Below are 23,968 nucleotides of genomic sequence, written 5' to 3'. Positions count from 1 at the left end.
ACGCTGTGCACCTAACACTGCTGGAGTTTGATTTCCCATATAGTTTAGCTGTGATTTCTTATTCTTCAATTCAGGAAACTAACTGCTGTGTAATACTGATAACTATTTGACAGCCCACAGCACTGCCTATCCTAGAGTTGCGGCACAACTGCAATTGTAGTGTACTTTTGCCAGCAACAGAAATTGTCATAATTAATCTTTAAAACTTGCATGTATTATTTTTTTTTTTCTTTTTAAACCAAACACTGGAACAAACCAGACATTTTTAAAGGAATCTAAATATTGTTCAGTTGAAGTAACATAAACTCAAACTCTGCTGGGACTTTTTTTTTCTCTTTGTCCCCTGTTTTGGGGATGCTGTGAGACTTAAGGTATTATATTATTAATTTGTAAATATTAGCAAAGATGGTCAAGGGCTAACTTTTTTGCTTTAAGAAGGTCAAAGTAAGTCTGTAAAGATCTTTGGAAGCTGTTTAGGTGGTTGGTGTATAGAAGAAATATTTTTTTTGCTGGTTTTCATGTTCATGTAGTATTTTAGGCACTATTAGTCTACATAATCTAACCAACATTGACGAGCTAGGCCATGCTTTACCAAATCACAAATTTAAAAGCAATGTGGCACACCCTACTGTGGATTATAAAATTCCAGTATTATTTCCAGAATTGAAATCTTACCTTTTTAATCATCAAGTGAAAAATGATAAAAATTATATTTTATTCACCTCATACCTTTCATTTTGAAAGGGCTTAACTGCAGAAATCGGGCTGTAGTCAAATCAATTCTGTTTAATCAGAGTGGCCATTATTTTGTTTCTTTTACTTGATATGAAAGCCACCTAAAAAGAATGTATTTAAAGTTTTTAGATAAAGTGAACTTTAAACCATAACTTCACAAAAAGAATATAAACTGTATCTATAGGACTGTGCTATAGAATTTTCCTTTATTTTAAAACTTTATGATATATTTACTATCTAATTACCATGAATTTTTTTGATTGAGATTGTATTTGGTTTAGAAACATAGATCCTCCAAAATTTCCACAGAAGGCATAGTAGGTGACATAGAGTAGCTATTTCATGAAACTGGATAGACTTGGATCAATACTGGGGGAAATTTGGAGAAAGCTGGGGCTGTTCAGCCTGGAGAAGAGAGGGTTATGTGGAGACCTCATAGCAGTCTTCCAGTATCTGAAGGGGGGCTATAGGGACGCTGGGGAGGGACTCTTTATTAGGGACTGAAGTGATAGTACAAGGGGTAACGGGTTAAAACTTAAACAGGGGAAGTTTAGACTGGATATAAGGAAGAAATCCTTTACTGTAAGGGTCGTGAGGCACTGGAATGGGTTGCCCAGGGAGGTTGTGAATGTTCCATCCCTGGCAGTGTTCAAGGCCGGATTGGACAGAGCCTTGGGTGAGATGGTTTAGTGTGAGGTGTCCCTGCCCATGGCAGGGGGGTTTGGAACTAGATGATCTTAAGGTCCTTTCCAACCCTAACTATTCTATGATTCGATGATAATATGCTTGTAAGTTTTAGGATGTTTCTAGCATTCTAATTTAATACTTAGCTTTGATGTTGATACATACTTGGACTGGTTTGTGTCCCAAAGAAGAAAAAGAAAACCAACAAAACGTTTTCATAAAAAAGCTGAACTCATCAGTATAAAACTTAAATTTAACCCAAAATGTCTAGGTCAGGCAAAGTAAAACTAAAATGGGTTTTGAAAAAATCATTCCTTGTCCTAAAGCTTGATTTCAGTCATGTCGGTGTTTTCTTCAGTGGAACAGAATCTGTTGAGACCCCTCTGAACCCTAAAGGACTTTTCTTTCCTCCTGAAGCTTGTCTTGGTTGCCTGTTCTGTTCAGCAGACTTTCTCTGAGAGCCTTTGGCTCCCAAGTCCTTGGTGAGATGCCCTCTTCCCTTCCACTATACTTTGAACTTCTTTCTTCTCAACATACTTAATCACTCCAAGACCTACTTTCAGCAAGTTCCAGCTGACTCTGGCACTTCCATTTTAAAAGAATGTAGCAAAGGCACTCAGATTGAGAGACATCAAATAAAACTGAGAGTCCATCAGCCTGGGAAACCTGGATGTACTGCTGGCACCGATCTCACCCACTCTGGCTGATCACAGTTGTTTTCTACTTGAATGGCTGAATCTTGTCAGAGTGGGTGGTTGCTGGGTTAGGTATATCTCATCTTGTTGTTTCATATCCTCCACCTGGAAAGTGAATTTTGACACCTTTGTTTCCTTCAAGCTTCTTCAATCACAAGGAAAAATAGTTCCCCAAAATATAGTGATGCTTAGCTGCATCAGAAATACGAATTAAAATGTTAACCATATTTTGGAAAACCCATCAGCAGATGACACTTTTTTCCCCCATAACTTTCTCATATTGTGTCTCACAGTACAGTGTCATCTTTACACCCATGACTTAATTTATTAAATTTAGGTCTAGTTTCTTATGTGAACAGAGTTTAGTTGATACTTCAGTGGGTACCTTTGTCTCTCTGTAGTATCTTTGAGACCTGCAGAATGATTTCAAGTTAATTTGATATATAGGGCAGAGGTCAAACTATAATTAAAATCTTGTAATTTTGTAAAAATAGGGAGAGGAAATATCAAGGACTGATGATTTAGTTCACTCTTATTGATTTCTGTAGCTGGGCATAGCAATGGAAACACAGAAATTGTGAAATGGAATTACAGTGGAAGGAAAAAAAAACACATCACTGTTCTTCAGCTAAGTAGTCGAAAACCAAAGGAGCACATGAATACATAAGTAGTCAGACTTCAATTCCTCCCATGTTCAAAGAACTACACATTTAAAAATGGCAGCTGGATATGTTATGTACCTTTAATTCCTGTTACTGTTCACTGCAGGTGGTAGATTATACTTTGCAGTTAAAGTGTCAAAAGAAAACAACAAAAAACAACCCAAAGAAAACCTAGCAAGTGTAAAATTCATCACAGTTTCATATACATACATATATACATATGTCTCCATGAGTGTTTAATTTAACATAAGCAATATGCATGCAATAGGATGATTACACACTTGGAATTGTAGACAGCATTAAAGTTAGAAAGAATCCTGAACTACTCTAGACCTTCTTGATTTCAAGATAAGTAAACTCATTTCTTGATTACTTTCTGTGTTATTGTCAAGAATTTCTTTTCTGATATGTTTAAAACATTTCTCTCATTTGCATTATCCATCTTTGCTGACTGTTCATTGCCCTTGTGCACAGACAGAGGATACTGAGGAAAAAAGCAGTTTAAAAAATATTGCATGGATGTCATGTATGAATTTCAGTAGCCACCACATTCTTTTAATATTCTAAACACTGAAAGCACACTAAGTATCCTTGTTATTTTTAAATTTTAGTATACAGTGCAAATTTATATCATCGTATACTTCAACATTGAAATGCATTTTGCTTTTTTAAAAATAAATAGTTATAAAACTAACAAAACATGAAACATTTTGCAGTGACAAGATACTTGAAAATAGTATAGCTCTGCCAACTTGATAGGGAGTATGATGGTATTACAATCACTAAAAAACATTGTTCAAGAAATACACTGTGAAGTAATTCATCATGTTCCAATGCTACTGAGATTGTAACAGTGCCTGTTATAGATGTTATTATTGCATCAAAGTGTATAAAGAGCCCAATATTTCATTTTTTTGGTAAAACTCCTCATTTTTTTTCTTAGTGTATTGTTGATGACATACCATATGTTATCTATGGGTTACAGTAAGCAGAAACTTTTCTGCGCTGCACTAAATAAGTTATGTGGACTGTGACTCAGTGAGAGCTTTGCATTCCCCTCCACCACTAAGAATTTTACTGACTTCTTGTAGAGAATGAGATAGTTTATTAGAGGGATAGTCAGTAAAGGTGTTTGGGGTATAAAATATTACTGGTGAAGAGTTTGTCCCAGGGAAAATATGTCTGATGTTGCAAAAGAAAATTTGTAGGTTTGTTGAAGTTAGGAATGTTAGTAAGACCTTTCCATTAATACTTACAGATTGTATTATGGGGAGTAATTTGGGTTGAGAAATCTGAGGGAAGAAAGGTTTAAACGATGGCAACACGGCACCACTGCACAAATCTGCTGCAGTTAAAATCACTGGTAACAATATGTCTCAAACCAGCACTTCAGGAGTTCACATGGAGTTGCTGTCTGGGAAGCTGGCAGTTAAGTTACAGAGGTCTGGCAGCACAGTTCAAACACTAGAGTGTTGTGTTCAGTTTAGCAGATTTTCACAAGCCTATCTGGTACAAGGAGGATTTAAGTAGGAGCAGTGACTTTTGTCACATCAGCATCTCCCAGAAAATTGTAATACTTTTTTTCTTTTTGTATATTACAGTGAAAATCTCTGCATTATACTTGTTCTGAGAAAATCCTTAAAAAAATAATTAAAAAACCCCCAAACTCCAGTGTTGATCAGCAAGTGACATCAATGCTGGTGAAGAAGAATGAAACTGATGAAGGCTTGTGTCTAGGTGGTATTGCTGCCATAAATGTGAACAGAAAAAGCAATTTGCATTCATTTTTTTCCCATCTTGATGATTCCTATCATGGAAATTGTACTGTAGGATTGTATATCTGAGTATGACAAATAAGTAATAACATCCATATTGTCAAGAAGCAGCCTAGTAAAGGTTTTTTGATTTTGTTTTACTTTTATTTTCCTACCGTGTCTTTTTTTTTTTTTTTTTAGTTGCTATGGCGTTTTTTCCTTTTGCCCTTCCAGCCATACTGACCTTCATTTTTGCACCCATTCGGTGCTGTGAACTCTCAGGCTCGGTGGAAGCACTGCAGTCACGGCTGTAACCCATTATCGGTTTTTAATCCCGGTGACAAGGTACCAGACAAGGTTAACAGTGAAACGAGCGGTTCCATGCCCAGTTTGCCCTTAAGAAGGATACCAGAGCGAGCCGGTGGGGCTCCCTCAACCTCCGAAAGGCGGCGGGAGGCAGCAGCCGGTAGCCCGCTCCTGCCCCCCGCACTCTCTTGGGTGCTGTGCCCTGGCTGGCATCCGCTTCTGAGGAAGCGAATGGGGAAGCGGCTGGTGCTTCTGACACGGCTTTTTAATGGGCGCCGGGAGGCAGCAGCTGGTAGCCGGTCCCTCAGCGCTCTCTCGGTTGCAGTGCGCTGGCTCCCAGCCGCCTCGGAGGAAGCGAGTAGGGAAGGGGTCGGTGTTTCTGACAGGGCTTTTTAATGGGCGCCAAGAGGGCGAGGGGTGCAAGGGAAGCGAAGTGGGCTGTCGTCGCGCTGTGTGCGCCGAATCGCGCTGCTGGGGAGGAGCTGGAGCCGCCGAGCTGAGCTGAGCTGAGCTGGCCTGCGAATAGGGATGTTAGTGCTCCGAGCTTGGAACTGGGCCTGTAATAGGGTGGGAGCCGAGCTGCTGCTGGGGGGGGGGAGGATGGTGTGTGCTGGTTATTGTGAGCATAACCCAGCTGAGCCCAGGCGAGCTTTGGTCCCGGCTCGTGGAGGGGCTCATGGAGCAACAGCTCCGTCCAGCCCAGCGAAATATGCCATGGAGGGACTGAGGAAAAGGGTCGAGCAAGTGCCTGGTGTTTGTGCTTCTGGAGCCTGTTTAAAGGTGAGGGAGTAGGAGTAAAGAAGGTTGTGGCCACTCATGCTACATCTCAAGCTCCATTGCTCCCGTTGGCCTTACAGCACCTCTGGTAATCCTACCATTTTGTGTCAGCTAGCAAAAGGTAGGATTCTCCTGTAGATGAGGAGTGAATACACCTGTACCAGAGGGCTAGGGTAAGATTACCTGCATGACAAGGGGTGATACCTGAACTTGTGTTGCCTCAATGCTCACAACACTACAAAGGCCCAGCGAAAATGATTGGAAATTCTCTGTATTTCAACCCACATGCTTGGAATTTGAGCTTTTCCTGAAAGAAGAATTAAAAAAAGGGGGGGGGGGGCTTTAATGGAAGAGAGATGTTTAATGAAAGACTGTTTAAAGATCCTACATTGTCAGTTAAGGACTTGGGATGGTGTGGGAGGAGGCAGAGCTCAGTTATTGTTACAGGGTGTTGGGGAAGCTTGAGGCAGAACTTGCTGCTTGGAGAATTGTTTTGCTGCTTCTCAAATGGCAAAACCTCCATGCAAACATTGTTGACTTATTTCAGCTCTGCATAGAGCTCTGCTCCTGTCAAACTCCTGAGCCTCCAGTGGTACCATTGCAGGGGGGTTGGAACTGGATGATGTTTAGGTCCTTTGCAACAGTAACTGGTCTATGATTCTATGATTGCTCTATAGTGTCAGTAGTTTAATAGAATCATAGAATGGTTTGGATTGGAAGGACTCTTAAAGACCATCTAGTTCCAACCACACCTTCTACTAGACCGGGTTGCTCAGAGCCCCATCCAACCTGTCCTTGAACACTGCCATGGATGGGGCAGCCACAGCTTCTATGGGTAACCTGTGCCAGTGCTTCACCACCCTTTTACTGAGTAGTTTGCTCTTATATTTGCTTAGCCATGGAGAGTAACTTGGACTGTTGTGATGTTTTTGCTTATGTGTTTTGAAAGGCCAGAGGACAATGGAACAAAGGTCTATTTTGTTTATTTTTTTATAAGAGTGGATCTTGTGATTTGGGTAAAAACAAGATTATTTGGGGTACTAGAACTGATTCTAGAAGCTTTTCTTGACTTGAGTAATATTTCTATTTTGGTTTTAAATTAAGTAGGGTTTTGTTAAATAGTGATTTGCCCAGGGCCACCTATGGTTAGCATATGAAAGGTTATTTTAATAGCCAAGTTTTATGACCAGCCTTTGTCTTTTATAGGGTGCTTTCGGCAGAACTAATTCTGACTGGCACAGTAGATGTTACTCAGATTCAAGGAAATAGTATAAAATTTAGCTATATGGACCATATATTCTTCATTGCTTGTACTAATGGATAAAGTTAGAACACAAACATATGATATTAATTTCTTACTACCTTTTTCTCTCCACAGACCTTGATAACGTAGAAGGCATAGCAGTGGACTGGATTGGAAATAATCTTTATTGGACAAATGATGGCCACAGGAAAACGATTGCTGTAGCCAGGCTGGAAAAAGCTGCTCAGAGCAAAAAAACTTTGTTGGAGGGAGACATGTCGCACCCCAGAGGAATTGTGGTTGATCCTGTCAATGGGTATGAAGTAGACTAATTTATGTGGTTTAATGTTTGTCTTTTAGTATAAATATGGGATTGAATTTCACTTAGGATGGGATTCATAGAGTCATATAGTAGTCTGTAGTTCTGCAGTGGTCTATAATATCTGTAAATCCTTTCCAGCATTCTTGCCTGAAGCCTTCAGAAGAATGCCCAGACACTGCTGAACCTATGTCCAGTTGATCTGGATATGTTTCACCTTTTTCTCAAATTGAATGTATCGGACTGTATGTATTTTTAATACTAAGTGAACTTTATAATGCTCTCCTTTATTTTTCTCTTTGTAAGTTTCAATTTCTGAAGATAATTATAGCCATATATTTGTACAGATTGGTTTACAAAAGTAAATGAGACAGGTATTTTTCATTACTTAATAGCGTAATTAATTGTGATAGGCTGCATAATAAAAAGAACATTATATTAGTGTGGTGTAGTTGTGGTTTACGTAAAAATTCAATGTTACATTTATTCAGGGAATTGTCACTAGAGAATGATGTAGTGGGTAATTCTAGGGTGGCTGAATTGATTGCTGTTTTCCTAGTGCTAGAATGTATTTACACTACCAGGTTCTCACTTCTGAGCTTGTTCTTTGAGGAATGGAAGTAACTGTGAAAGGCTACAATTAATTGAGGTCACATAGTAAGGATGTAAAATCAGACCACAAACCATAACCATACCTACAATTACTTTGTTAAATTTTCCAGCTCAGTAAATGCATGCCACAGGAAATAGCATATGAAGATGTATTGTCTGAAAAGGCTATTATATAAAACTATTTTCTAATAAAAGTGTGCCCTTCATGATTATACTTCTCATGGGAGCTTTTCATGAGGGATAACATTTATTATGGCATTTTAATTATATTTAGAAAATATTAGTCTTGTTTTAACCAGTGTGGAAGCATTAGCTGTGTTTTGAGATACAATTAAAACACATTAATGTAAATGCCTGTTACCGTAAGGATGTTTTAGCTTATGACATGATAACTATAATAAGTACAGACAAAAAGTTAATGGAGAAAAGCTCAGTTATTGCTGTTGAGCAGTCATGTAAATATTTGTGAAACATATTTTTATATTCCAATAAAATAAATACCATACAGACCTGTTTGTCTCTCTGAGCTGTAGGGCATACACAGGTTTTATAATTCCGTGATTAAACCTAGTGTTTTAGTGAAACATGCACTGAAGTGTATGAGCCTCCTGGATCAAAAATTGGTTGATGTTCTTAACATATATTTACAAAAATAATAACCCAAAACTACTTTCGGGTGGGTGACTTGGACAAGAGAGAAAAGAAACAAAGATGATACATATACATATGTGTAAAACCTGTGTAATAATGATGCATTTTTTTCTGTATCTTTTCCATTTTCTTACATTAAACCAAAATGGATCAAATTATGCTTATACATGTAAGTGTATTTGATTTTTTTTTTTTTTTTTAACCAGTAGGTTTGGCATGATTTACCCAGATTTGATAACAAAACTATTTTTCACTTCAATGTTTCATTCCTTTGTAAATTAAGAATTTAAATTCCAGGACTTTATTCTTCAAAGTACAGACAGGTTGAGTAGGTTAGGGTCATACAAGTTATTTCAGAAACATAAACCTGGTAAAATCAAAGGCCAGGGCACATAAAGACCAATTAAATCATGACATCTTCAAGAAGTAGGATCTATTTAAGATCGGTATAAGATATATTTTTTTCCTTGCTAGCAGATGGTTTCAGCATATTGGTATTGCTGTGCGTCATATAAGCAGAAATGCTTTTTAGTTGCTTCATAGGTTAAACACAGGACTCTCTGTGTTTCTTACCAATCTGTTTTTGCTTTGTGGGGGGAGAAAGTAAGAAAAATGTGGTGTTTCTTAGCATATTTTCTACCCTCTGCTTTTGCTTAAATTCAAGGTGTGTATTTTAAATAGTTGAAATTAAAGTTGTCACAAGCAAATTCTGTAGTAAAATATGATAACGAGATTAATTCAAGAAGGTAAAAAAGGCAACTGAAGAAGACCCTGTAGCATGTGTTCTGTAGTGTCCAGTAGAGAAAAACTCTTGGGGAACTCATCTGAGCTAATACTTTTAGATGACTTACTACAGTGTTTGCTTAACCTTTCCAAATAGCATTTTTCAGAGGTGTTTGTTACCCGCATCACTGCACTATAAACCATAAAGCCATGCTAAAATTGCCTTCTGGCTATTTTTAAAATAATTTTATAGCCAATCTTTCTAAACATTTGTTGTGAGGGATAGAGTGTTTGTAATATGGTTTTTGACTAATTTGGCTGCTTTCAGGTGAGATCTGAAGTTCACAGACTGTCAAGGTTATCCTTAGCTATTAAGTCAGAGTACAATTAATTCATGTATTGCAGCTTTTGTGATAGTATTAACTATAATAAGAATCAGATTTGCATCATAAAGGCAAATTGAACTTGGATTAAAAAAAAACCCACAGTAAAAGTTTGAACCTTGACAAAGTCAATAAAATTGCTGGTTAAAAAAAAAAAAAAATCATCATTCTTGTGTGATTAAATAAGGTCTTAAATAATTCTTTCACTTTTCTTGTCAGTTAGCCCATTTGGTATTCATGTAATTTATTACAGTAAGGGCAAAACAATGTGTCATTTCAGGAGCATCCATTACACAGGGAAAGTAAATACAGTTGTGAAAAGAAACATGCGAAAGTCAAAATGGCTTTGTCTTGTGGATCTGCTGTTGCAAACTGCTGCTGAAAGTCTGCTAATTCACGTGACTAAGTGGTATCTGAATGCTCATTTTTATAATTTCATAGCTGGATGTATTGGACAGACTGGGAAGAAGATGAAATAGATGACAACGTGGGAAGAATTGAGAAGGCATGGATGGATGGCTACAGTCGGCAGATTTTTGTAACATCAAAGATGCTATGGCCAAATGGTTTAACTCTAGACTATCATGCCAGTGTGTTATACTGGTGTGATGCCTATTATGATCACATTGAAAGGATATTTTTGAATGGAACTGACAGAAAGGTAAAAGAAAAATACTGCTGTTTTGCCACAGGCATTCTCTTTCTCTGGATTTTATTATGTTACGTTAAAAATACTTTTCAAGCTTTTTAAAGTCTGCATAACCCTGTGGCATGTCCAGTGTAGTCTCTGAAACAAGCAATGTTGGCAGACTCCTGTAGAACGCCATCATCCAGCTTAAAGTTTTCATCTTTAGAAAGTGACACAAAAGTTTATTTATTTATTTTAATCTATTTTTCTGATATGAGAATGAGCTACATTTTGTTTGAGCTACAAAGCTACAAAGAGCTTTTCAGTATAAATAAACCTTCACTCTCAGGCAGAACCAAAAGGCTTTTATTTAACTTCACTGGATAAGCTGTTTTCAATGAATCTCAATGTCCAAGTTGAGCATTTCTGGTAATACAGGGGGCAGAAGCACTCAACAGTTCAGGCAGAGATGGAGAGAGATTGTTTTAGTTGTTACTGATGGCTGTGCTAGCTAGCTAGATACAAGTCTCTGTCTTGTTTTGTAGAAGTAACAAGCAGAGAATAGACATCTAGACATCTGTAAAACGGTTAATGCTTAGACTGGAGTCTGATAATTTGGGAGGCTTTACCATCTGCTCCATAAAATTAGTACCCTGACAACTAAAAAGTCACTGTTAATTGAGAATGGCAGGCATTAAGTTCTCCTCTGAGGGGATTTTGTCACAAAATGTATGTCTAGTGACTTTTCATTTGTCCTCAACTCATGATTCTCTCTGTGTGATGGCCTTAATAGAACAATATGCAGATTTCTAGTACTCAAAGTAGTAACTGTAGACAGAGTCCCTGGAACTCATTCATGTACAAGCTTATATTGCTTTAATGTTACTTTTAAAATCCTTTATATTGAGTAATCTGTTGTTAAGCCTGTACTAATGCTGTAGTGTTTCATTTGTGATAATGGCTGGGTTAGGATTTGCATTTGGTGCTTCTGCTTTTGCTTCACATCCATTATGCTCCTGTAACAAAGCAGGGATGGGGCTAAGCACATTGGCAGACAGTTTTTAATTAGAGATCCTTGTCCACTAACAATGCTAGGCTTCCTGGAGAGTTCCTGGACAGAACAGGCCAAGGAAGGTTAAATGCAGCTGACATGGATTACATGTGGATTACTAGTGAAAAATGCTGGGTTTGCTTGTTTTGCCTCTTACTAGAACTAGTAAATAATAAGCACCTATCTTCACAGGTTTTATTTTGAAGTGTGACACAGAATGGTTCTGGTGGGTTTTTTTAAAGTGTTTTTCCATAATCCTGTGGTTTTAATAAAATGCAGAACTATTTTAATAAAAGGTGTCTAACCAAAAATAAGTAGAAGATACTTTTGATTCTGAATCATTTGTTGCTAATTATAGGATATTTTGGTCAAAATATAACTGGGTCAGTAGGATCTTTAATTCTGTGTCAGTGCAGGGAAGATTTTGGGGAGTGGGAAAGTCCTGCAGGAATTCCACCAGTAGTTGAGTGGATAGTTGAATGATAGGCATATTTTAATCAAAAGCAGATTATTGAGAATGAGGAGTTTTGACCAAAAATATTCCAAACCCAAAGAGAAAATTTGAGGAGCAAAAGGGAATGATGTTTGTTATCTCAAAGTAGTTGTATTTTAGGTGACTTTATCTCCTTGTTCTTTTGGGTTCATGTCTCTAAATAGGCACAAGGTTGGGCATCTGATGAACTGCTTCCTTTTTTCTAGAGACAAGGTAGAAATGAAATGTTGGATGTTAGCATAAGCAAGGGCTCCAGCCAGCAGAAAAGTGGAATTCAGTCATTCCAAACTGCAGCCGCTGGGATGCAGGGATGCCAACAGTAAATGTTTTAGAGTTCTGCAGTCTTCTGTGTCTTTGTGAAGTAAATAATTCTAATTCTTGTAATTTCCTTGCTGATGACTTTAGGCTTTTTTATTTTTTTTTTAATGTTTTGTGTGCATTCTACAGGGATTTAACATTTTTAAAATGTCTATCAGACAGCTCTTGTGTAGAGGTAGTTGCAGTTCTTGTGAAGGAGTCTGAGACTGGAGCTGTCACAAGTGAGATGGTTATTAGAACATTTTACAGCTAATAAAACAAAGACAAGATTTGGGATGCAATTTAGCTTTATGTATGAGTTAAGAAATGGGAAGTAGAAGGTGCATTCAAGAAAGTTTGTCTTATTTTGGGAAGAAACCGTGGTGTGCTTTTCTTACGTTCTCACAACCCAAAGTGGGAAGTTCACAGAAACAAGTAAGCAATCTGCAATTTACACTGAAACAAAATTAGCAACTCATACACGCTGTTCTTTGCTTTAAAAGAAACAGGTGTTTGTCAGATTTGTCAGACATTGACAAATACTGAAAGCTGTAAGAACCGTGCTTCCTTGCTAGGGAAGGAGGTGGGTATTTAGAATCATAGAATCATAGCATAGTTAGGGTTGGAAAGGACCTTAAGATCATCTAGTTCCAACCACCCTGCTATGGGCAGGGACACTTCACACTAAACTGTCTCACCCAAGGATTCGTCCAACCTGTCCTTGAACACTGCTAGGGATGGAGCATTCGCAACCTCCCTGGGCAACCCATTCCAGTGCCTCACCACCCTAACAGGAAAAAATTTCCTTCTTATATCCAATCTAAACTTCCCCTGTTTTATGTTTGAATCCATTACCCCTCATCCTGTCACTACAGTCCGTAATGAGGAGTCCCTCCCCAGCATCCCTATAGGACCCCTTCAGATACTGGAAAGCTGCTATGAGGTCTCCACGCAGCCTTCTCTTCTCCAGGCTGAACAGCCCCAACTTTCTCAGCCTGTCTTCATATGGGAGGTGCTCCACTCCCCTGATCATCCTCGTGGCCCTTCTCTGGACTTGTTCCAACAGTTCCATGTCCTTTTTATGTTGAAGACAGCAGAACTGCACACAATACTCCAAGTGAGGTCTCACGAGAGCAGAGTAGAGGGGCAGGATCACCTCCTTACTGCGTATAATGATTACATGTTCACCTACAATACCTCTGTGTTACCTGACAGGGGACACTTAAAATGAGTTTATACAAAGTTTTGACGTTAGATAACGAGAGGTGAATGCATAGAATGGCTTTACACTCTTTATTTGGTTATGTTTGGGCACACTACTTCTCTCAGTTATACTGTTTCCTGTTTTATGTTCTTTCCAGTGTTTGCTGAAAAAAAAATATTTTAACCTTGCTAGTACTCACTTTCCACTGATTAATTGCAGGTAGTCTATAATGGAAAAGATTTGAATCATCCTTTTGGACTGTCACATCATGGAAATTATGTTTACTGGACAGATTATATGAATGGGTCAATTTTCCAGTTGGACTTGGTTACAAGGAATGTGACGCTGTTAAGAAGTGAGAGACCACCTTTGTTTGGACTACAGATTTATGATCCACGTAAACAGCAAGGTATGTATAACATACCATTTCTCCGAAGGTCTGTTATAAAAGGATATCTTCCCTTACAATCGCTTTAGTATTTTGAGATGAGTTGATAAACAGCAATATAAAAATAGAATATGACTTCTGGCATAAGATACTTTACAATGTTTCCGTCCACTAATGTTGAAATTGATCATCTTATGCCTACTAAAGTGCGAATCATGGTATTATTCCTGTGTGAATTTTGATCTGTGTACTTATTGCCATTTATTGCCATTTTTCATGTGTGTCAAAAAGATACCGTGAAAGTACAAAATAGAATAGGTAACATACACGTTGGCTCATAGGCATAAAATCTGTTATTGCATTTAACTTTTCTTAAATTAGATCGTAGAACCTGTCTTTTCCCTTTTGTAATTTTCTCCCCCATCTTGGTCTATATTAGCACCATTCAGCTTAATCTCCTGAAAGTTACTTGGTGCTATTACACAGAATCAGAGTCATTGGAATTGTGAGTAGTGGAAATATCCAAAGTTGTTGCCACTTACATCAGTAGAAAAGTGAGGTAATGGCCATAGGGTTTGCGTGGTAGTAAACACAACTGCTACTCTGGAGGTAAATTTACAATTGTATTTTACTGAATAAAAGTTTGAAATCCATTTACCCCATGTAGTGTTCAGATGAGTTGTGGAATATTTGCTCTCTTTAATGAAAATTAATTTCTGGTTAATGCCTGCTACCAAACATAACACTGAACTTCAGAAATTAGTAGAAATAAAATACTTTAAAAAATGACCATATTAATGTATATCTACAGCTCATTAATCTCTATAGATCATTATTTTGGACATGTAAAACTGTTACAGTTCAACAGTTCAGAAGTTTCATATACATACTATTTTTTTTAAATATTTTCTTCTGTCTAGAATTGCCTTTTTTTCTATTTTAATCCAGCAACTGGTGAATTACAAAGGAAAGAGTTTACTTTTCAAAATTATGCTAAAGTATAAAATGTGAAGTGAATATGTGTACAGGCACATAATTGGCATGTAATATCTGCACGTATAGTGTTGTTTAACTTTATTTCCAACCCTAACTATTCTATGATTCTATGTTTTTATTTTAAAATTTACTGTATTCAGAGATTTAGATATGTAGTTAATATTCTTTGGGAAGACTACTTTTCTGTCTAAAAGTAGGTCTTCAAGTTTTGTTTTCTTTGGGAAACACACTTTTTATAATGTCTCACTTAACCATCTGTGGTCCTACTGAAAAGCTTAGTGATTTTCTTTACAACAGGTTAATACGAAATTTTCTCTTTCCTGCTGAATAACATTTTTATATGTCCAGCTAGGGTTTCTCAGTGAAAGCCATTGAGATTAATACTTAAATATTGAGTGCTGAGGTGCAGGCAACCAACTTGTAATTGGTGTTATGAATATGGAAGCAGTGATGAAACCTTTGCCTTTCTGATATTGTAACATCTAAATGTTCAGTATCTAAATCAAACTGCAGTATGTGCAGTACTGTGCTATGTCAGTATAACAATACAGGTTTTATTTATTTTTTTTTCTAGGCAAAATCTGACCCAAAACCAAGTTCATCAGTTGGTGAAATTTCATTAATTTAAAAAATAATGCGGTTGCTGTTATTTTCCATATGAGCTAACACCAGAGATAGAAGACTTCTTAGACACTTTCAGCTGAATGAGTGTACATTTTGAAATCTTAAGAAAGGGAATTTGGCTAATTAATGCAGTCTTTGTTTGAAATTTATACTGAAATTTTGTAAGCTAACTGCAGCGTTTAGGACCTTCCCTTTTCATCATGCTCAGTGAGGTTGACCTTGTATTGTTACTAAAGGAGCTGAAACATTTGTTTTAAAGTGAAGCTAATTTGTGTGAGTTTCTTATAAAAAAGCAAGATCAAGGCTGAATTATCTGTTCTAGAGAAAACCATGGTAGTTCATTTTATGGTATGAGTTGTATTTTATAGTTTGTGTGCACGTACCTTAGAAACATTTGGCTCTGGTATGTTGAAGTTTCTGTTTGTTGCTGCTGTTATTGTCACTGTCTACACAAGCAGAAATCATGTCAGTTCAATTTGGCATGGTTGTATTGAGACTGGTATTTTCATTAGGAGGTCTTCACAGGATACTGGACTCTGCCAATCCTGCTTTGCTTAGTGCTCTTGGTAGCAACATTAAGCTGCTTTAGGTGTCTTCTTAAGCAGAGGTGTTTTTCACTGCTTTGGTATCTCATAGGCATGATCCTGTTGCGGAGGAGTACTTTTTTTCTTGCTTTCAGAGATTAGAATTCATTTTACTTTCTTAGGCTTAGTCTTTGGGTCTCTGTGTCAGGAATACGTTAAAAAATGGGGAGGTGGTGGGAGGCATAATAATCCTAAAAGTTGGATTTACTGCCAGTATATGAACCTCTCAAGACCTGTGGGTGTTTTTTACTGCCATGAAGGGGCAGATTGCTGTTCATATGTGGGTATTTCTTATCTAAGTCCATTTACAGTGGTTAAAATAGCCTCTTTTGAAGTTGATATTTTAACTCCTCAGATTGCAAAGAAGAGCTGCTTGAGCCCCAGGCTGCTGCCTTTCATATGATTCTAAAAGTAGGCTTACACAACTTTTGCAGTATTTGAGGTTAGATTACAGGAAGGTGTGAGTGTACATGAATACTCATGAAAGCATAGAAGTATGATGATTGCTAAGCAGCAATAAATACTTCAATGTGTCTTTTAAATGAGAAGATTAAACAGATGTATATGGTTTCCAAAGGTTTTTATTTTTTTCTGAAAATGATTTCAGAGATGCAGTACATAGCCTGATTGAAATGTATGCAGTGGCAGGACAGCAACTGTTTTAAAAGCCAGTAAAATATGAAAAATATGATAGTACATTTGAAAGTAGTTTCAAAATTTTGGAAATGTTTCAAAAACACCCATACAAAATAGCTGTTATGAGTAGCAGTTGAGGAAATTTAATTTCATAAATAATTGGTAGCTAAATGAGTTCCACAGCTCAATAAAGAGATTTAACCTGTTTCTTTGCACTGAATTTTAGGGGACATTTTAGGCTAGGAATGTCTTCAGTGACACTGATGGGGCTGAAGGTCTTATTGCACCTTCAGGTTGAAAACTTCCTTAAAGCTCACTTTATAAAGCTTTTTATCTAGGATCTTCTTAACTCTTGGTACTTGTATTTTCCTTGTCATCATCCTCTCTTTTATCTCTTACTTAGCAAGTAACATACTGCGCTGTAGTTTGTCATTTCAATTATAAGGCTAAGTAGGAACTTTTAATCTTCAAGATGGACCAGTTGACTTTGATCTAGTGTTTTAATTTTGATTTTATTTTAACTTTCCATTGGGCTTTTGGAATTATTGTGTGTTTTCAAAGTGCTTTCTGTATTTGTCTTAAAGAATAAAGCTGTAGAATAAAAGGTATTTTTTAGTGATCTGATGAACTAATTTATATTTGTTAGTTAACTTGGCTTGTGCTCTATAATTTTGGATTTACTTTTGAAGATTATATTTGGATTGGTTTGTTTTGACAGCTTCTAATACCTGCTTAATCTTCGTGTTACTGACATTCTTTGATTTGCATAATAGGTGGCCCTGTAAAGATGCAGAGAGTTTGAAGGCTACTTTTCCTGAGGTGGTGGTGTACCTTAGGTTTTCCAAGACTTAGATGCAAATATATCGCTTACTCTTCTGGTGTTTTGTTTGTATTGTCTGGGTTTTGGTGAACACAGATGTAATGAAGGAGTCGATTTTTGTTCAGTATTTTACATCATAGTTAAAAACATGAAAGCAAGATCCAACAAAGTATGTTGAAACTGCGCTATCTTAAAATCATGATCCAGCCCTCACATTTCATGTGAAGTTTTATAGCTTACCTATTCATAGTCAGTTATCACGAGCACTTGAAATTAACAGAGCTTTGATTATGAGAAGTTGAATGTCCTCAGCAGTGCTTATCTAAGTAATTAGGTCACCAAAGTGACAAACAGAATTAGTAACATTTGCTTCAGAGGGCTTTGGTTTCAAGTCTCCTTGACTAAAGAATGAGGTAGTAAGGATGAAGCAGTCCTTGGCAGATAGTTAAAACCACCTGACAGCTGTCAGTATCTTTATGTGAACAGCATACAGCTTTTGTGAGAAGCAATAACAGAAAAAGAAAGCAGAGAAATAGCAAATGTATTCAGAAAAGAGTAGTGGAATATATCTGCCTTGTACTGTGTCTGTTACAGATCTCATTGTATTTTTAATTTCTGTTTCCTTTCTTTTTCTTGGTCTGCATTTGTAGTCACATTGTTTTAACATGTGCAGATGCCATTGGACTTCAGAACATTCCTTTATATGCTGTGTAATTTCTTAAAACTACTATGTGCATGTCGCTGTGTCATATTAAATATTTTGGAGTATTTATTCTCCTAATAAAAAAGGAATATGGAATGTTTTGAGCTTATGGTATAATTGTTTTTTCTTCTTACGGGTTATTGCAAACTCTAACTAAAATAGTTTGAATATCATAGCTGTAATAACCAAACTATGAGAATAACATGTCCCTAAAATGAGAGGAAAATAATTGTAAAAAATTCTTTATGTGCTCAGGTTCCTAAAAAAAATAATAAAAATCTAGCACAGGTGCTCAGGTTGATGCTTTTTTTTTTTTTTTTTTTCATTTTCACAGGTGATAATGCATGTCGTGTTAATAACGGAGGCTGCAGCACTCTTTGTTTAGCTGTTCCTGGAGGCAGAGTTTGTGCCTGTGCTGATAATCAGCTTTTGGAGGAAAACAGTACAACCTGCAAGAGTAAGATTTTTTTAAAGAATATCTGAGTTGATACTACTGTTAAGGGATCAAGTCGGATCTAAAAATAAATCAAGAAAGTGTACTCTCCTAAAGGTTTGTTGCAGTTCTGTAAGACAAAGAAATATTCCTTGAATAAAGATTCTAATTGAAAACAGTTTACTAAAGATTTTTCAGAGAAGACAAAATATTAACTACACAGTATTTGAGGATAAAATGCATTGGAAAATATTTCAGAATGTCTGATATGATAAAGCACTGAATATTTACTGTCCTGTTTTAAAGTATATCAGAAATACCAGAAATTAATCTATATAATTATATTAAATCTGTATAAACCCATTTCAGATTATAATATTGACTAAGTATCTTATATTGAAACGTGGCATTGAAAATATTCATGCTAGAACTGTTAATAAAATGTCAAGCAGATATATTTTTGCATAGTAGGTCCTAACACAGACTGTGCAAATTTTGCAGTCTTGTTTGGTGGGGCTTTTTGGTTCTGTTTCTTTTTTTTGAGGGGTTGTTTTCTTGGGGGTGGGGGGAGGGGTATATATATATATTTATTTTTTTTTTGCATATCTTCCTTGGATATCTTCATGACAACATGCAAAAATTAAGTTGTTATTAAAATGTGGATTTTTTTTATTAAAATTAATAACTCGGATAATACAGGTATTTTAAAAAATGTTTAGACCTAGGCAGCTGTGCACAGGTCTCCAGCAGTTAGCCTCATAGAGATGAATGACATATAAGGATTATTTGGTAACAGGATGAACATTATTGAGCTTGCAATTAACTTGAATTTGACCCATATACATGGCTGCAGAGCCATAGCTGCTGCTAAAGAAAACTGGTTTTCTGTTAGCAGAAAATACTGGAAAGTGAGCTTCTCACTGGTAAAATGGAATGTAAACGTTAGGAAAAGAGAGGTTAGACACTTTCAGATCTGAAGGAAGCAGGATTCCTGCTTTTTCCCCAACGCATGTCATTGCCCAGATCTTCCCAAGGACTTTGGTGTTCCTTATAGGGTCCTGGAGTGATGTGTGGTATTTACACATTAAGCATTCTAAACCTTATGTTGAGAAATTCATCTGTCTGGATTTATCAATAAGCTTGTAGCTTGCTACTTAATTCTACCTCAGCAGAATTTTATCCTCTCTTTGCTGAGTCTGTACCAGTGCATAATGCAGGTGTTTTGAGTTGTTGCTTGGAAACAAGGATCAGCTTTTCAATAATCACTTTTTAGCACTTTAACATGCACCAGAATTTGTTCTGTGTCTGTAAGAATATCTTCTTTTCACTGTTAAATGATGAGGCATTGCAATATTTTAAACTGGTATTTTTATGCTATCATCTAAGTATCAATTAAAAAAAAAACCCTGGTTTGAGTGCCATTCTGTTCAAAGTTCTACTTATTAAAAGTGTATTACCTCAACCATACACTCAGATAAGCATGCTGCTACAGTCTTCAGAGGGAATTTCCTCAAATATGCAAAGTTTACTGCAAAACCCTGCTCTGAAAAGTACTAACAGGAATCTTTATTTATGTAAAGGTAGTATTGCATTCTGTATCTATAAAGCTGATAAAATTGATGTGCTTCTTGGATGTTTTTCCTAGTTAAACATGGAGAAGTGCTATCACAGTTATGCAAAGCTGAACAGTTTCAGTGTAACAATAAACGTTGTATCCAGGATCGCTGGCGCTGTGATGGGGATGATGACTGTCTGGATGGCAGTGATGAACATTTTGAAATTTGCTGTATGTATGCTTTTATGTTTTAACCCACAATTCATACTTTATTTTAGCAGTTGGAAACAAAATGTAAATCTGATGGGAGTCAAACCAAAGTGATAATTCTGGAGTAATTAATATAAATCTTTCATTTTCTTATTTTCCTGCATATAGTAATAGTACTTTCAAATGGCACTGGTGTACTCATTTCATAGCATACTAAAAGAGCATTCATCTTTTGGTTTTGACATTGTCATTAACAATTCTTTAGATGTTTGTATTTTTTGCACTTTTTCATATGAGTTGCAGGATAACTTGTGTTGGAAGGGGTCTTAGAATATTTTAAGTCCAACATTTATAAAGCAAAGCCAGCCTCACCTCACCCTGTAGGAAGCTGATGGTTCAATTAGTCTTGGCAACCATTTCCAAAGACATCAAGGACAAGAAGGTGATCTGAAATAGTCTGCATCGGTTTGTGACGGAGAAATTGCACTTACCCAACCTCATAGCCTTTGCCAGTGCTATGACTAGCTTGGTGGATGATGGGAAAGCAGCAGATATTGTTTACTTTAACTTTAGCATGGCTTTTGACACTTCGTTAACATCCAAAAAACAAGCTGACAAAGGATGAGTTACGTATGTGGACAGTGAAATGGATTTAGGTTAACCCTGGAGAGCTGCCTAGTTCTGAGTTCCCCAGTAGGAGAAAGGCAGGGACTTACGGACCAAGTGGCTGTTGAAATTAAAAATAATAAAAAATATATCAATTATGTATCTCTGTCACTCCTGGAAGATACTTGGATAGCCTGCTGTAAAATCAGAATTGCAGCAGTCAAAATTTCTTTCCTTTCTTGGTTTGCAACAATGCTTCCTATTTCTGATATAAAATCATTTCTCTAGACCACATCTGCTTTACTGAAATGAAAATACATTATTTTTTCCCTATCAATTGTAGACATGAACTGATATGCTCTTCTACTGTGCAGCATTGTTCTATGTGTCTGGTAGTCCATAGAATAATTTTCTCAGATTTACGTCTTTGAGGCAACACAACTCTAATCCTTTTTCTTTTTTCTTTTTTTTTTTCTTCTTTCTTCTTTTTTTTCTCTTTTTCTGTTTTTTTTCTTTTTCCTTTTTCCCTTTTTTTCACTTTTTTCTTTTTTCTTTTTTCTTTTTCTTTTTTTTTTTAAATCTTTTTTTCTTTTTTGCCCAGTAGATTATGTTGATTTGGTTTGGTTTGAGGGTTTTGGGTTTGATTTTTGTTTTTGTTTGTTTAGGTTTTTTTGTGTGTTTTTTTTTGGGGGGGTGTTTGTTTTTTTTTTTTTTTTTTTTTTTTTTTTTTTTTTTTTTCCCCAGTCATTGGTCTTTTCTGAACTTTGCCAACTGATCCTAGAGATTGGATCCCAGGGATTACATCTGCTGAGGCTTTTGTGAAGCTGTTCAGGTGGAGAGAATGTGTTTATGTGGTTTGACAGTCCTTTTTAGACATCCATGGGTGAATCTTCTCTGCTTTACACTGGCCTAATGTTGCTGATAAATACTGAGCTGGTGATCCTCTGTAATACCTAGGTCTTTTTCTGTATGGCTGTTACGTGGCCAATGTGGAGTTTTTTCCTTGCATTTGTGTATTTTTATAACTCCTTGTAGTAGTCTTTACTGATTTCAGTTCTAATTCTTTTCAAAACATTTGCCCAGTTCTGAAATGTAGGATTTACTAACATTTTTATTTTAGTATCAGGTGTTGGTACACTTAAATAAGGAGCATAACTAATAATGACACTGACAAGAAAATATTTTGGCAGGGTTGACTTGATTCTCATTTGAATTAATGTAATGTGGACCAGTTCACTGATGAAAGCTTGTAATTCTCAGAGAATTTGTATAAATATAAATGAAATCATAATCTGGTCCCAAATCTATGTGATATAAAGTTTAGGTGGCCAGTATGATAACATTAATCTCTTTTCAGCCGTTGCTACAGTAACTTCAATAGTTCTTTTTTTAGATGGAAATATTTGCAATTATGACTAGAATACACACGTTAATAAATGTATGTAAGCAAAAGTTAAAGTACCATTTAAAACAATATCTATGTCTAGTATTAAAGTCAGATGTGAAGAAGTCTTAAATTTATAATTCTATTACATGGATAAGTTTTATTCTCCAGTTACATTGCCAACTAGGTTGCTTCATAACTATTTAAGACTTGGAACACCTTTCTGCTCAGATTATAAATCTTTGCTTCCAATGTTCTTGCACCCTCCACACAAAATACTCATGAAGGGTTCGTGTGCTGTTGATACCACGTTTGCTCTGTGCTGTTTTCAGTACGATGGATGGGTAGAAAGGTCAAAGATAAAAGCTACTGAAATGTCAAGGACATTGCAAGACATCCTTTCATTTTAAATACTGTTAGTTTTCAGATACATCTTAAATTTTAAAAAGACTGGATGGCCCAGTAGGCGGAAAATAGTCCAGGATTATTTTCAACCCAGCATTTGAAAGTGTATAGTTTACTGCTCTTGTGTAGATCAAGATTAGCAAGATCCACTAATAACAGATCTTGTTATTGGCATAAAAGAAGCAGAACAAATATACTTCCTACAGCTGCAAGAGCAGGCCAGTACCAGTAGTATTTACATAATTTCCATGCATTCGGTCTTCATCCTTTCCATGATGCTGGCCTAGCACAAACATGTTTGTGAGGTACTTGTTCACTCCTGAATACCAGATTTTTTCATCAGTTTTAAACTATGTTGAGTATTTCCCTTTCTGACACTTACAATTCTGTGGTAAATAAATAACAGATATGTATGTGGCCGTTGACAGTAATTAGCATCATTTTAGAAGCATTTTATAACCTGTCAAAATCCCTGCTCAGTGTAATATAATATTTTGGATATGCACAGAACTTGCACCTGTTCCTTCAATGTGTTGGGTTTTTTTTTTATATGCATTTCAGTTTACAAACCTCATCATATTGTTAAAATGGGATTGAGGACATTTTTCTTTAAATAAACAGCAACACTGTAAAATGCCACTACCTTTTATCACTTAGTAGCTAGCAGAAGAGAATCTCCATAGTGATGCTAGTATGACAGCAGAATCTTTACTATGTATTGCTTAATTTTGGTTGAAATACTACAATATTTTTTAATTGACTAGTTTGCAACAATCTTTGTATCATGGTGACTTTATATACAGGATAACAATACTAACTGCATCACCAGGGAATTAATGTATTATTTTCAGCAGTTTTTTCTCTAATCATTTTCTTAGGAGGAAACCTTTTTTTTTTTTTTTCTTCCCAGTCAATCATAGTTGTCCTGATGATCATTTTAAGTGCCAAAATAATCGCTGCATTCCCAAGAGGTGGCTTTGTGATGGAGCCAATGATTGTGGTAATAATGAAGATGAAACCAATAAAACCTGTGCAGGTAAAAATTTTACTTGTGTAAACAAGTTCTCAAACTCCAGTTCTCTAAACAGTTCAAAACTGGTCTGAGCTGAATCAGTCTGCTACTAGTAATCTAATTATTGACATTTTAAATTAATTCAGATTTTTATGCCACTGAGGCTGGAAATTAAATTGTATTTTCTTAATCTTTATTCTTGACTGTGCTTTCCAAAGTAATTCAGCACTTAGTCTATCCATATGGGTTGATTGTCAAAGCACTGCTTAGGTACAAAATTTTCCCTGCTCGGTCTTTTTTTGGCAGTTAGGTGGGGTTTTTTGTTAATATGATATGATATGATTGGTACCATGTCACCAGTAAATTTAATTTTATGCTGACAAAAGCATAATTAG

The 23,968-nt window shown here is 36.3% G+C and overlaps 1 protein-coding gene across 1 annotated transcript in view; it reads left to right on the top strand.

Annotated features, from left to right (window-relative positions):
- LRP1B (LDL receptor related protein 1B) overlaps window positions 1-23,968 on the top strand; it is a 739,603-nt gene that overhangs the window by 463,521 nt on the left and 252,114 nt on the right. Inside the window, exons 11-16 of the mRNA XM_061354354.1 lie at window positions 6,992-7,172; window positions 9,986-10,205; window positions 13,437-13,626; window positions 18,303-18,425; window positions 20,047-20,187; window positions 23,472-23,597. Of these exons, the coding sequence (XP_061210338.1) occupies window positions 6,992-7,172; window positions 9,986-10,205; window positions 13,437-13,626; window positions 18,303-18,425; window positions 20,047-20,187; window positions 23,472-23,597 (981 nt within the window). The remainder of the gene's footprint in view (window positions 1-6,991; window positions 7,173-9,985; window positions 10,206-13,436; window positions 13,627-18,302; window positions 18,426-20,046; window positions 20,188-23,471; window positions 23,598-23,968) is intronic.

This window comes from Neopsephotus bourkii, unplaced genomic scaffold (assembly GCF_033783945.1).
Source record: "Neopsephotus bourkii isolate Nb327-2 ecotype Australia unplaced genomic scaffold, CSIRO-AGI_Nbou_v1 NB_730, whole genome shotgun sequence".
NCBI classification, from domain to species: domain Eukaryota; kingdom Metazoa; phylum Chordata; class Aves; order Psittaciformes; family Psittacidae; genus Neopsephotus; species Neopsephotus bourkii.
The sequence above is the reverse complement of the archived record's forward strand: the minus strand, read 5'-3'. Positions and strand labels throughout refer to the sequence as shown.